Here is a 16,109-nt window from a genome sequence, read left to right as displayed (position 1 = left end):
ATCAGGAATGATAGTAATGCCTCTGGGATAGCACATTCAAGAAGGAAAAAAGTTACTGTGCAGATGTAATTGTGGCCAGAGAAGAGCAGAGTGAGAATATGTGAGAGGAACAACTACCCAGACACCAAGGTCAGTGAAGAAGGATGGGGAGGATGTGGGAAACCCATGCTGGAACAGGGTCCTAATAGGACTTGTGACCCTGTGGAGGACCCCCGCTGGAGCAGGTTGTGCCTGAAAGACTGCACTCTACAGAAGAGTGCAGGTTGCTATAGCAGTTCATGGAGAACTGTTGCCTGTGGGACAGACTCATGCTGGAGAAGTTCCTGGAGGACTGTCTCCTGTGGGAGGGACCCCAAACTGGAGCATGGGGAGACTTCTCCCTGAGCAGCAGCAAGAACAATGTGCGATGAACTGACCACAATCCCCATTCCCCATCCCTCTGTGCTGCTGAGGCGGAAGACATAGAGCTCAGGAAGGAGGGAGCAGTGGGGTGAAGGTGTTTTTAAGATTTATTTTACTGCTCATGATCCTGCTGCTCTCATTTTGTTCATAATATATTCAATTAATATCCCCCAAGTCAAGTCTGTTTTGCCTGCGACAGTATTCAGTGAGTGATCTCTCCCAGTCCTTATCTCAACTAATGAGCCTTTGGTTATATTTTCTCTCCCCTGTCCACTTGCAGAGTGACAGAGCAGCTTTGGTGGGTGTCTGGCATCCAGCCAGGTTCAACCTGCCACACACACTGTACACAGATACACAAAACCATTACAACACTGCACAAGATGTGCTTCCCTACAGCTGTGAGTGCAAGCACTTGGAATATATGGATTGTGCCAGTAGGGGTCTGAGTGAGACAGTCACAGAATAAAACAGCAAATAACCTTGTAAGAAGTTATGATAACTCATGGACACTGTCAGAACAAGACAGACCCTGGCAGCAACTATTATATAAGCAGTAAGAGGCATCACTGGATGGCAGAATTTAAGTCTTGATGGTTTGAACCTGCAATGTTAAATGCAATGAACATTACGAGGTTTAAGAGAAAGACTGAGCACATAGAGCTACAAGTTGGACACTGAGTAAGCTGGGTAGAGGGCACTGCAGAAAACTGGGAAGGAGCTGGTGAGAAGAGCAGCTGGAGCTGCAGCTTCAGGGACACTCCCAGTCCCCACATATGCCTGTACACCTGGACTAGTGCACTGACAGACTGCTGCAAGTGTTTGCTCTTCTGATGCCCAAGATGTACAACATTGTCTTGAAGGCCAAAGCAATGTCACTTTGAGAACAGAACATAAGCCTTCTCCAGCTCTTACTGGGATCATTTTTGAGAACTTCAATAGAAACAAGATCAGGCCAGGATAATCCCATAGACCAAGTGTTTTTATGCCTCTATTAACAACCAAATTAGAAGAGCTGAGAATGCAGAACATGCTTGACTAGCCCAGGTAACTGCAGTATTATACAAAGAAGATCCTTCTTCAGGTCTCAACACGAACAATATGCTTGATATAATGCAGAGAAATACTGTGCACAAGAAACCCATAATTTCCCTAATTTCTTTAAAGCCCTGTAGTTTAAGAAGTTTAACTGACTATTCAGTAAAAAACAAGCAGAGGCACAAGATGACATCAGGTTGCACATAGCACCAAAATCTACTTATTTTAATGAGACTGTTAACCTTGTAAGTAATTCCAAGTTTTCTGGCCAGTCTACTATAGTGCTTCAAGCATACCTCAGAATGGAGATTAAAATAATAAATGAGAGTATAACTTGTAGGTAGATCAGCATCAACTTTCCAAATCTGAAATGTTGAATGTTTAAAAATTAATTCTATTTTGGGATGCAGACCATCCCAACACTTCAGTGTATCTTCATCCCAGCAGTGATATTTCCCATTGTCACCATACCTGGCATCAAGCTGTAATCGTGTCTTTACCAACCAAATGGGATTAGTTGTTGTGATCGCAGTAAAACCTAAAAAATGTAAAAAGAACAACATTAGATGTGATAATACCACAAGAACAACAACTGCATTAAAGTTTAAAACACACACAGTAAGGTACAGTGGATGCAAAAACTCGGACTATACTGACTCTGCAGAAGTACCCGCTGTAGCCCTTTACTGACATTTTATGAATCCATACAGCCAATAAACACTTAGGTTATTTTTAAATTTTACATTAATATTGAGTATGTTTAAATCTTAGCAAGAAATGCCCCATATATAATAAGCCAAATTAAGTACATTTCTTTTCCTATCTAATACCAACTCTGTTTTGACACCACAGAACAGCAATGCCAGCTAGACTAACATCATAGCCAATTTGGCAAAAATGTCAATAAGAATGCATTGCAGAGACAGCTATAGCAATTTGAGATGGTAGAAAACATTGTGTCAATTTACTTTGTTACCTGAAATACAATCCGAGTTTGAAAGCATGCAGACTGAATAAATACTACTTTTGCAGTCAAAAGGCATATATTACTGTAAATTAAGAGACCTTCTAATACTGAACTATAAAGAGCAGTTAAATTTGAGTGGTATTTAGTATTCAAAGCAGAGATTGTTGGCTGGCCTAGGAATACTTTTACAAGCATATGAGTGTTTAAATTGTTAAAGTTAACACTATGGATTCTAACTATTCAGACAGCAACTATTCAGGCTTGCATAAGGGTCAAGGGTTAAAGCTTTGATTTTCAGTCCACTAAAGAAAAAGAAAAAGGAAGAAAAAGAGAAACAGAAACAAAATAAAGAAAAAAAAAGAAGTAAGAATCACTCTTACTTCTGCACAACTGTGGAGAGAGATAGAGAGCAGAGTGAAAGGTAGCTCTGAAAAAAGTAAAATAAAACAAACCATCGAGTCATAATACCACACATGCACCATTAATGAGGTGTCATGTCTGCAGGAGAGAATAGGAAAAGGGAGAAGCTGGAACATGGCCAAGCAAGAGATGATAAATTTAGACACTTGCTTTTTAAGTGACACACATGGCTGGTATATCACTACAGAGACATGCTGCCCTCCTGCAGGGGGATGGACTGGGGTTGTGGGAAAGCAACAGAGTTACCTGACTCAGTGCACATCTGGTGCACCATACTTATCCAAGGAACAGGCTATCCATAAGCTTGTTTAGGGAGATCATTAGCAGCTTACAGAAATGTATTTAGCAGAACTGTTTGCATACATGTTACTCCTGGGCAATCACAATCTACTTGACATTGCACACAAAGGTCTGCAATACTCAGAAATGCCAGGGGATCTTAACTGTTCTAAGGTTTGTTCTGTTGCCACCCCCAAATTTAAATATCCCATCAGGATTTTCAGCTACAGCTCTAAAGACAGCTGTCTAAAGACAGGTTTGGCAGCTAAGATTCAGCTGGTTATCTACACCAAGAGCACAAAAAAACATTGGAGGCTTCTGTTTAGTCTTCTGATTAGATTTTTAAACTGACTCAAACTTCTTAATCAAGCAACTTGCTGTGGTAGATAATAAGGGTTTGGAATTGCCTTTTTTTTTTAAATACACTACTCTTTTTGTCTATGTCTTGGTACATATATACCCTTCATATGATGGAGTGAAATTCTAAGGAGACAAGTGTTTTATATCTCTACTTTAGGTAGGTAAATAATTATGTAAAAACTCAAAGCACTGAGGAACTACTCTGCCATAACAAGGCACAGGATGTTTTTAGAACACATCACATCTGCAAAATCAGCTCTGTAGCCCAACTAGCCAGAGTCTGTCTGACTGGTCATTCAGTGTCTTAGAAACTCCACTGATTCCAACATAGTTTTTATTTCTTTATCACGTATAAAGTTTTAATTTTCTTTGACTTCAAATCAGAATCTTTCCATATCTAGAGTGGAGTAAAGGATACTAGGAATGCCCAGGACTGCAATAAAGGCTTTGAAATAAGGTGAGGAAAAATTACTAACTTTCCCTATCAACATATTTTCCAGGAAAGACTTCTCTCAAAACCAAAATTAGTTCTTAAGTCTCTCCTAGTTCTTGATTTCAAGTGAACAAAATAAAATCTTTTGCATTCCTATTCATGTTGCATGCTTTGGAATTTTGTTACTGCTAGACTGTACATTACAGCCTTATCTGCTCAGCCCTTCCTCCTTCCTATTCAACCCAAAAAAAGCGTCTCTGCAGATCCTAAATCTGGGACAGGAAATGCATAGTGAGATCAGTGGCAGTGTCTGGGTGACAGCAGTGACTGTAGTCACCCACAGCAGCAGCCTGACACTTCTAAGCAGGCTGGGAAGAGTACACTGGAAATTTCCAGTGAAGGGTGGTTGGCACAGGATGCAGCCCCTACTCTGTCCCAAACTGCATTCCCTGGGCATTGTCTAAGTGCAGCACCCCCAAAAGCAGGATCAGACACTAAGCAACATGGCCAATTTTTTTTCCTTAGGGCTGTCAAAAGCCTAAACTGACAGTTCAAACCAAAGCTTTCAAATCAAAGGTCCCTCAGTAATTCAGGTTTCAGGATGAAATGACTACAGGTCAATTCTTACAGGTAATGTAGTAAATATAGTCAGTGGAAAAAAAATGAATTAAGAGTTGAGTGATGCTGACACCAAGGAAAACCCTCCAAAACATGAAAAACACACCATTTGGGATCTTTGATAACCTTTCATTTTTAAATAAAGTCTCTAGCACAATATTTGTTAAAAAATAAAAGTTGGAGACTTTCAACAGCTACTATGAAGTTCCATCAATTGTTTCCTTTTTCTTTTCAGAAGTCTCAATGAAATTTATAATGCTTTACAATGCTTATCAATATGTTGTACCCTCAAGAAATATTCCAGATTCAATACAAGTATAGATAAATTTGGCAATACTACAGACTCCTGTACTTTTCTTCTATGAAATTTTATCCCACTTTCAGACAAAAAATTCTCCATCTACTTTTTCAGCTATTACAGCTACTGACAGGTAAGATCCCAGGTATTCCTATTGTGCATCATATTTCCAAGGATAGGGGTTTTGCTTTTTTCTCTATAAGCCAATGTAATTGATAAGACACATGTGAACATGGAATGCTAAATTAAAAATCCAAAGAAGTCAAATGAAAACAAACCAAAAGAGTAAACAGAAAGAGACAGAAAGGAGATTATATACATATTAAAAAAGAAAAAGAAAAGAGATCTTTGAAATAATATGACAACATAGAATATCAGCTGCAGCATTTAAAAGGCAGCTCTGGGACACTGAAGAAAAAACCCCAAAACCAAAATGCCTTGTTTAACCCATTAGGGGCTTCCAATTAGCCAGAGCTAAGTACAGTAGCAGCTACCAGTGAAAGGTATTTTCTACCTTTCCCTGATCTGCCAAGGGGAGGGGACAAAAAAAAAAAAATAAAAAAAAAATCACTCTTAACAGAGTTAAGAAAAAGTGATGTCTTTGCACAATGCACATCATCTGAGTTCAAGATAATGCAAATGAATTCCCCATTTTGTTTATTCAATAGATATTACAAACCCACTGTGTGGTTCTTACACTAGAGGCTGCAAGAGACGCTCAGTTCAGTACTCACGAGGTTTTAGTTAGTCCATATTTCTGCAGGAAGTGACCTGCGGGTGGGGAGCATGAGATGACACGATCTCACTCTTTTCACGGGAGAAATGTACAGTAAATGCCTAAAATAGACACAGGCTTTTCTGTATCATAACAACAAGCAGTGACCTCATCAGACACAAGTGTACAAATCGAATCCCATCGGAAGGATTTGTGAATTAGTTATCGTGAGATCTAACTGGTTTTGCAGGTAAAAGTTTAGGAAAAAAGAAAGAAAAATAATCAAAACAGGCCACAGATATTAAAGTAGTTGTTTAAAATGCACTGAGTACTGAAATTTCTGCTCATTTGCAGCAGTTCAATTTTACATCTCCAAATACTTACCTATATAGCAAACTTACAAGTGGACCCTCCTCCTTCCCCACTCCCTTGAAAATATTATTCACAAAATCTAGCCTAGTCTTAGGACTGAAAAAACAAGATAGATGCCTTATGAAATCAAACTTTCTAAGACCAATGAACTAAATATGCATTTTATTTGGTATGAATTAACTGTGTACATCGTACTGAAAACTTACAAAAGTATTGTATCTCTGTAAATAATAAAGTGGTCCCAATTATTTTTAATAAATAAAAAAAAAAAATCTGCATTTGGGCTGGTTTGTCAGTGAAGTTCTAGAAAGAACAGCAACAGCAATACAAGGCAAAGGAGTTTTGCAGCAGATTTGCAACCGTGTTGTCTGATTGAGGCTATGATTCATTTAAAAAAAGCAAATAAGAAAGCCATACAGGAATCAAGTATCTCATTCAGTTCTCCACAGTTTTTCTTCTCTGTGGCAAAAGAGGCCACGTACAAGGCAGCAGAGTTATAGTGAATCTGAGAATTTAGCCTAACTTGGAAGTGTACAGAGATCATCTATCTTCACACAAGCAAACACTCATTCCTGTAGTAAGCTCAGATATATTTCACTGCCCTAGTTTGCAAAAAGAGAACCACATGATATGCTGAGGAGTTGGCAAAAATGACTGTTGAGACTTCATGTCACTACACAGATATTTTAGGTATGAGAGTGATGTGAACTATATGCTGGAAGCTGGCACATAACAAGGAAACATTTCTAATTGCATAAGGCATCAGTTACTAATATGTAGATAATTCATTTTCCTTCGGATCAAACAAACTTAGCAGAAAAATCTTAAAAGCATAAATATACCATTTTTATCTTGAGAAGGAAGAATCAGGCCTAAAACCAAACAAAAATGCTTAAAATACCACACCTCAGCTTTTCAGTCCCCAAAACACCATGTGCATAAGACAATCCTTAATTAACAAGGACATCAATCTAACCTGAGATACATATTAGCATATGATATAAGTAAACAGAATTTAAAGTTGAGTAAAGTTCACTATTTGCAGTACTTTCATAAAGCAGTAAGTTACAGTTGTTTTTTTTAAATTGTATTTCTGCATCATTACCATATTTTGCAACCTACAAGAAAAGCTCTGTAAGTGCAAATCCTCCTTCATGCTCATTTGGCGTGAGAAAAGCCTTTATGAAACAGAAAGGTCATATCCAAAAAAAACCCCCCAAAACCCATCAAACCAAAACCAACAACCCTCATTTAAGATTGATTTACTCAATTTCTTACTGAAACCAATGGTAGCTGAAAAAGAAAAAAAACCCAATACTGATTATTTTTTGCTAATTATTAGAAGTCTTTATTCACCTTGCCAGTTTTGAAGTCTTAGGTTCAAAGCAAATATTGCAATGATCTTCTGTGTTAACCTGTCAACCAATTAAGAGCTCACATTCAATCTTGTCCCTGTTATTTTGCCATTTCTTTAAGCTGATTTGCATCATACAGCAATACAAACCTTGCAGGTAAAACTGTTAATAGCTGGTATAAGTGCATTTTCTGAAATATATTAGAATTACAAAAACAAGGTTAGCAGGTTCCCAAGACAGCACTGTTAAATTTCAACTACAGAGTCCTTTTCATATATCAGAATAACACCAACAGAGTCTTGAGAAGTTGTGTCAAAGAACCTTTTTTTAAAGGTCTTCCAGAGAATTTCTGTAGTGTACAGTGCCAAGACCTATAGTGTGAGCCTGCACTGAGCATTCCTGTTTTGTTGACTATATAGTTTAGAAATACAACTGCAGAACTTGGGAAGTGTGAGAACTCTTAAGTAAATTAAATTCAATATTAAAACTTGTATAAAAGAGTAAAAAAAGGTGAAGAGCAATTAAGGCTTAAAGACATTTACCCAAGTTTCCTGCAGCTTTATGTACAAATGCATAACATCAACCTCCTGGAAAGGAAGCAAGTTACTTAACAGATACAGAACTCCATGACAAACTACAGCCCAAGTCTGCAAACACTCATGAAAAGGCACTAGGGTACATCTCCAGAAGTGTTCTTTTCACTACAGAATGAGGGCAGTAACTTCCAAAGATGAGGAACACTCTGAACCTTCCTTTGTCTGCAGCACTGCACAAGTTATACAAGTTGTCTTCAACTGAGGACAGACTTGTTTATATCACCCACACTTCCCCCTGCCCCTCAAATCTAAAGACATGTATTATCCTCTTGAGAAGGAGCTGAAGACAGTTCAATTTTTCTTGGCACAATTAGTTGATTAGGATGAACTGTACATTAAATGCCTTTCCAATTCATTCTCTGTGTTTTTCACCTACAAACAAAACACGCACTTCTAGATGACAAAAAAAAAAATCCTTTCATCATCCTTGTCTTATTTGGGCAAAACATAACAGATCTCTTCACATCTTAAAGATTAAAAACCTCTATCACATTTCATGGACAGTGTCATTTAAATATAAAGCTAATGTCACATATTTTATATGTTTTATAGAATTTCTTTGCATTGGATCATCAGCATTAAATGCAAAACTAATCCTATTCATTATTGTGACATGACCTTCATCAGTCCATCCCAGATCACCAGTACTCACATTCTAGAGACTGGTTGTAAGTTTGACAGGAACTAGAAACTTGAACAATAAAACTGTCAGAATTCATCTATGAAGTGCCTATGGCCTACACATAAAAAAAACCCCAACCTTTGAAAAATTGGTTCTGTGCAGCAAAAACATGGGCAACAACAGGAAAAGTGTTGCCAGCCCAAGTTTTGATTTTCAAAGCACAAGTCCATGCCCATAACTCAACTCAGTTGCCTTTAACTCCCCTTAATGATCCCAAAGCACAGAACACACAAATCAAGCAACAAATATTGGTAGCTGCTCAAACATACCAAAGTTACACTGCAGATATAAAATAGAAATTTATCTTTGGAGATGAAAATATATGAAAACTATGAAAAATCTGCTCTTCTATGTCTCTTCAGTGGTAGAGCAAACTTCATATAGAGTGGTATATGAACAAAGGAGGAAGGAGTGTTACATATAACTTACACAAATACCTGCAGGCATATTTCAGAAGGACAAAAATAAGTCAGATACACAAAGCTGTAACAGAAAGGGTTGGTCAAAAAAAGCAGATTAAGAAGAATTAAACCTGAAGTCAGAGTAAACAATGTTTATATCTTATAGAACAACAAGTGACTGTTTTCAAAGTTTTCTTTTTTCATTTCACAAATTAACAATTGAAAAAGCAGGCATGCAGGTTTTCTAGGAAAGACTATTCACACACACTGTTATTTATCACTCAGTGCAGTTTCATGCATATATTCTCCAGATAGCTTGTTTAATGAGAGGCCAAGGCAGGTAACCACTAAAAGAAAACATTATTCAATTACTAAACATGTTCTGGTTTGTTTTGTTGGTTTTTTTTTTTCCACATTTGTCACTTCTCATTTGCAGATATGACTGTAGAACGAAGTTAAAAAGTTACAGATCCTTACCTGCCACACCAGCTGAAATCATGTGTACCTGGGTAGAATCTGGATTGAAAATACTGTTCAGCTTTTCCTTGCAGTTTGAGTAAGCAGCAAAATATATAGCTCTAAAAGCAGAACAAAACCCAAGTTATGTTTTATGTGTCAATATTTTTAATAAGCAGTGCCATTAACTTCACTAATCTAAATGATCTTGGGTTAAAATTTACTTCCTCAGTAACAAACTACTCAAGGATTAACTCCTGTAACATAGTGGGACTACTCTAGGAGTAGAAAACAAAAACAAAGATCATGCATTTTAACTTTTTCTTCTTCAACAGCTCCAAATACCAACCAGTGAGGGGAAGGACAGATAAGTAGAAATATGGCAGTGCTTTTTGTGACACTGGGAAGTAAAACACCGCTGGACTGAAAACTCAAGTTTCAGTATTCTGCAACACTTTAATACGAGAAAAACTTTGTACTAATGAACCTAAACTCATTTCAATAGCATGACAATTTCAAGAGAATGAACAAGTATGCAGCTTTTTAAAAGCCCCCAAACAGTATTCTTAATATTATAGCATTTAAGGTGTAAATATTGCTAAGTTATGGTTATAAATATTTATATGTCAAATGCTAGAACAGCTGTGAAGCTGGTATCTACATTTTGTTTCTTTAGTTCTGTATTTAGAATGGACACTTTTTTCTCTGAATACACTCCCAAAAGAAGTTTGTAAACTTGTATTACACTCAAGCCTGTGACCTGGTAGCAAAACAAAGCTAGACAAAAGTCAGCATGCCAATTCAATATATTATGAAAAATATGAAAATTTGAAATAATAATGAAATAATTGAGAATATGAAAACTTGTTTTCACTCATTAAAGCTAAAAAGATTATTTTAAATACATCTAAAACAACATTTTGGGTTGTTACTCAGTTTCTTTAAACACCCCTCTACAAGAGAAAAAAGTGAACGTGCAACTTTTCATGAACAGAACATTAACCTCATTAGCTGTGCAAACATGTTTTTCTTTATTACAAAAAAGATAAAGTGCTTGCTTCATGGGTGTCATTTCTCAAATGGAACCTGACCAGTTAAGTGTACTGGATGTGTTATGAAACATGCTTCTCTACAGCTTATTTAAACAAAGAGCTGATGTTAAATCCACTTAGCTAGTGCTTAATTGAAATGAAGTACTAGAGGAAGACCAAGGCAGCCAGAGGGAAATGGGGATGTGCTTATAAATAAGACTTCACACACTACATCAAGTTGACATTTTTGGTATGGTGGGGGGGAGGAAACAATCTAAGCATTTCACTTGGGGGAAGAAAAGGGAATTAGAAGATTTAACACAAAATTTATTGAAAAGAAATAAGACTTTTTTTTTTGCAAGTGAGGATATTTTTCATTGAGGATAGTAACTTATAAAATGGAACCTATTCCTGGATAAAAATTGCTGTTAAAGTGATATCAATGTTGAACATTTGATAGAACAGACTGGTCTACCAGCAAAAGTACAGGTTCTTAAGATTAGGAAGTGCTGATACCCTGCAGGTGTAAAGAACAGAAAAAGATACTGGATTTACTTCAGCTTCTCCAAACAGCAATACTAAGTTAATGATCAAAAAATACCTCAGGTATTCCTAAATCCTTAAAAAAAAAAAAAAAATCTAATAAAGACATTCCACTTCCTGCATTGCATTATGTTTTTCTGTTACGCAGAGGATCTACAGAACGTTGCCTCATCTGTCAGAGCTAAAGTTCAGTTTAATAATGTTGTCCAGGAACCTCCAAGCACCTTAAACCAGAAAAGTTAGGATACTCTCTAGGTGAGTGTGTAGGAGACAGGAATGTTTTCTCTTCAGGCAAAGTAAGTAAATAAACAAAAGCAGAGCACTAAGTCAAGGGAATAATAAAGCCTTTGTGGAATATATTCCCTCTGCATAAAGAATCTTCTCTTAAACAGAAGAGAATAAAAATGAGCAAGAAACCAACTATAGCCTCATCCAGGATTAAGTAGTTATATTACTTTTACACAGCTTTGTTTCTATACTCTCTTACGTATTCTCCTATTTTTGGACTGAACTTTGGCTAACACTTATACGTAAGGAGAAATTCACTCTGGCATCACCTGCTCCTTGCTCTGATTACCAGCACCAGCCTGAAGCTGGAGTATTTGTGCTGATGCAGAGCAACAGAGAACAGCAATACCACTGCCCATGAGATGAGATTTACATCCTCCCATTCTGCACTCTCTGACACTGCCCCAGTACCCTTTGGAGCCCAGCCCACTGCTGGATCCACTTGCTCTGGGCCAGCTGTTAAGTGTGTCATCCTACTCAGCCTTGCCCCTTTTGAAGCTTCAGAACAGGCTCCCTAAAGCAGGGGAGCACCAGCCTGTACTTCACCAGAACTTAGGAAGAAAGACCCAGTGTTTTGAGGCTGCAGTCACATAACTGCATTAACTGATTAACTGAAAGCTAGATCTACCTTTGTGTTTTCCAAGGTACAAACTTCTAGTTTACATGTGCAACTCCTTAAGCATTTTTCTTTTTAATTGGGCAAAACTCTGCATAAGGGATAGTCCACAACAGTAAATGCCATTACAGTAGCACAAGGGATAGTGAGTGCTGAGACAGTTGGAGCTCTGAAGTACAAGCAGCTCAATTTCTCAGACAACACAATTACCCCAGGAACAAATGAGTTACTTGCTATTAAGTATTTACAACTGCAGATGCAAAATTCAGTTCAAATGAATCCCTTAATTTATTTAATGTACACATTTGTATTTACCTGGAAGGAGCAACGCCTACTAAATTAGGACCCAGCCCTCTGAACAAAGAACGAGGGCCTTCATTTTGCAAGATCATCCTAGAAAACAAAAAAGACAGTACTGTAACATTCAGATCAAAATTAAGGAATGCACTGACACACAAATACATCACTTTAACCTTTACTCTGAAAAAATTCCATAATAACTGACAATACAGTGCTGACCACAAAAATTAATTTCCTAGAATCAGAATAAAAAATTCCATTACTGCTTAACATGCCATAAAAATCCAGAAACTAAGTGCAGAAGTAAGACTTATGATGTCAATACAGACTTACCTCAAATACAGGAACATATACATGCATGGAGTTGTCTGTCATCAGGAAGCTAAAGGGAGAAAATACTAAGAATGGAAATGTCCGCGTTCCTGTAGGTTTTAGATTGTTCAGGAGGCAAAAATTCTTTATTCTATGCTACATTCCTTTCACCACCCTTTATGTTGTTTGTTGACTGTTTGGAGTGGAAGGGTCAGAGGGCAAAGGGCAAGAGAGGAGGAGAGGAGAAGGCTTGGTTTCACTGAGTCATACTCCATCTGAGAGCTCCTCAGGAAGATGTAAGCTCTCATAAGCTCTACTCCTTATGATGTCCAGCCAGGGACACTTGGGCAGTGTCCCTATTATCTCTTCCCAAAAAGAGACAAACCTCAGCATGGCTTTGCACATGCTATCCAGGTTTGATTCTACAAGATTCCCAACAGTACACTAAGTTACACATCAGAAGTTGGTATCTGGAAGGCTGCTTTCCTCTATATCCTGCCTTTCTCATACCCATACATTATTTAAATCCACTAGGTATTCAACTAGGAGCCTTAGCTTTATTCTTTGACATAGTTTGGCTTTGACATTTGGCTTTTGACATAGTATTCTTTGACATATTCTTTGACTAGTTTGGCTACAGTAAAAGGAAACTGAAAACTCCACCATAAGAAGTGGCCATTCCTTGAGGCTGGAGGGGATTCAGTTCTGAACTGCTGCCTGTGTGCTCCTACCAAGCGCTGCTGCTGAGCTGTGGAGCCAGGGTTTTTTTGCCTTTTGACTGTCTTTCCTTCCATGCAAGGTAATTCACTGATATTAACTGAGACAGGAGTGTAAACCACGCAAAGAGTCACAGTCTCAGTATAGTCCTAACATCTCATGTACCATGTCCACCATAAACACAGCTTGGGAAAGACTGCTTGGGTGGCAGCAGGGTGTGACCTTCCATCTTTGTGGAATTTACAGAGAAACAGGGGTTCAAGCAGCGAGTTGAGACCTCAAGTGAGGCATTACTAGTACTTTAGTGTTTGCAATACTTATCCCACAGAGTTGTGGATTTTAGAAAGCATTGAAAACCATTATGCAGCAAGGTACACTGGTATGGTAAGAGAATATTCACTAGTATTCAGTTTTAGGGAAGTCAATCTGTCCAACAATCCAGATGTTAATCACATTGCTATTTTACAAAGTCTGGTAGGACACGAGAGGAGAAACATGGACTACGTGCATCCCATTACTGTAAATTGCTCTAGCAATTACTTTAGACCCATATTCAAAGTTAAGAATTAACTACTTTCCCAAGTCCTGCAAAACAGAAGCCTGTGCTTGTTGATTTACAAACATTGACCAATACACACAAATAGTTCTACTATATATTTCTTCTTCAAAGACAGATGCAGGTTAATGACAAGTCAGTTATTCAATAAAGCACACTACCCTTGCATAAATGGCCATTTTATTTGGAATATACTATCAGAACAAATGACTGAAAGCCACCTATAGCACTGAAGGAGATTCTAAGCCTATTCTGATTTCCAGTAGCTGATTCACTACTGTCCTGCTGCTAAATCCAACTGAAAGTTCACATTTGTTTTCAATAAGCAAAAATGAAACACTGGTTCTGAAGTTACCAGTATTATTTAGGATATAATGTGTCCAGCAACATCTTACCTTTGTGTCCATAACAGACATCATTTCACTGTGTGGGTAGTATTTCTCCACAGCAATAATTGCAATATTGAACACAAACTCAAAGACACTTCAGAAATACAAACTACTTAGACCTGCCTGGTATCCTGAAAGCATTGTAAACAATTGCAGTGCTGAATCCAACTAACATGATCCGTGTCCACTTAAAACACTACTGAAAATCACTCCCACCATATCCTGTGGTACACATGTATATATGCACATACAGCACATCTATTCAAAGCAGAAGGAATCTGTGTCTGAAGAGAAACTTAGGAGCGAAATGTACCAGGTCTATTTGTTTCTTCTGGATCTGAAGTTCCCAAATTTGACAGAGTAGCAAAGTTTTAGAGAGATTGTAACAGACAGGATTATCATGGAGGTAGTTACTGATGCTCTTCTGCATTCACAGCCACAGCTGGAGGAGTTCCAGAGTCTGCGCTGAAAATAAGGCACAGACTTTTTGCATTAATAAGCAGATCCCAGAGCCTGCACTTGTTTATTGAACAAGTGCACCAAAGGGCAAATCCATGGTTGGAAGAGCAGGACAAGTGCTCCATATGACCTCAGTTGACCTACTTATGTCACATGGAGAAGCCTGCGCTGGGAGGCCAGTGAGATTTCCATTATCAAGACCTCAGGTTTAAATTGTGCAATGTAAATTATGAGAATCTGTAATATGACATATAACACAGATATTTAAGAATAAGGGAATTTGGTTTTGTTGCCAGAAAATGGAGTCACCTGTACCGGTTATTCCAAGTCTGTTTCTTTACAGAGATGCCTTTGAACTCACCTCTGCTGATGCTTAAGATGCAGAAGTGATTCTACAGCAGTCAGTTCACTGAAATTTTGACGTAATTTGCCTGATTCTCCCTGCTTTTAGACTGAGTATTGAGAGCCTTGGAGCACTGCACCGAATTTGCTGAGACAACCAAACTCTGACAACCGTGAGTCAAAAAAAAATAAAATCAAGTGACAGTAAGGGTATGAGAGTGACAGAGGAATCCAGTTTTATTTCCCCACTACACATCTCCAGCACCTTAAACAGGAGTAATTCTGTCCTGCACCGGTGTATTTTTATTGTCGCAGTCCATTGCCACGTTATTTGGGATTTTTTATCATATTTAGTGTATTTAAAGAACTGGAAACCCAGACTTTGCATCTTTGTTTGATAATGACCTGAAAGAAAGCACATCTAAGCAAAAAACAAAAGCAGCAGAAGAGACATTCTTGTATGATAGATAAACAGCACATGTAAGAAGATAACAAAAGCAAACTAACACAACAAACAAGCCCTACCAATGAAGGTCATCATGTATTACCTCTGCCTCAGTCTGAATTCACTTCCTGGGAATACTCAAGTTATTTTTGGCTTTAGGGATCCTTTTAAAGTATAGCAGGCTTCTAGCAGAGGAAAGTAAGAAACAAAACATCTATTCTACCTGTTATTCATTCAGATACACTTCTAGACAGAAGATAAATTCATAACCAAGCATTCAGAAAGAAGCTGAAGGGCTCAGCTTCCATCAAGAGAAGCCAATAAGGCAAGCATGTCAGATGGAACTCTTCCTGCTTGTCACAATCCAAGCCTTTCCTTCCCATGTATCTGTTCACCTATCAGGCTCACACATAAAAAGGCTCTGAATCAAACCTTTCATGCTAAGGATGATCTTGCATTCAAGGAGCTATTTGGATACAACCTCCATATAAGCAAATCCTATACACTAACCAGGTAAGGCCTAAATCCTACACTAACTGCCAGGAGGGGCTCTCTACAAACTACTGCTCACTAATTAATGGGGAAGAGAAGATAGATGATTGAGTCTTGGCAAATTTTTTCTAATGCAAGAAACAGCAGCAAGTCCTTCCTGGAGGAAGTCTCCCCTAATTCCCAGATATTGAGGGTACCTCTCCTGCCCTTAACTGGCTAGCTTGAGTCCC

At 38.0% G+C, this 16,109-nt stretch overlaps 1 protein-coding gene across 1 annotated transcript in view; it reads right to left on the bottom strand.

Moving 5' to 3' along the window:
• Positions 1–16,109, bottom strand: part of SLC25A36 (solute carrier family 25 member 36) — a 28,963-nt gene that overhangs the window by 2,514 nt on the left and 10,340 nt on the right. Inside the window, exons 3-5 of the mRNA XM_051782239.1 lie at positions 12,183–12,260; positions 9,411–9,511; positions 1,909–1,975 (exon numbers count right to left, since the gene is read on the bottom strand). Coding sequence (XP_051638199.1) covers positions 1,909–1,975; positions 9,411–9,511; positions 12,183–12,260 — 246 coding nt within the window. The remainder of the gene's footprint in view (positions 1–1,908; positions 1,976–9,410; positions 9,512–12,182; positions 12,261–16,109) is intronic.

Source organism: Manacus candei, unplaced genomic scaffold (genome assembly GCF_025592945.1).
Source record: "Manacus candei isolate 608988 ecotype Guabito, Panama unplaced genomic scaffold, ASM2559294v1 h1tg000015l, whole genome shotgun sequence".
Classification (NCBI taxonomy): domain Eukaryota; kingdom Metazoa; phylum Chordata; class Aves; order Passeriformes; family Pipridae; genus Manacus; species Manacus candei.
This window is presented reverse-complemented; position numbering and strand designations above follow the sequence as displayed.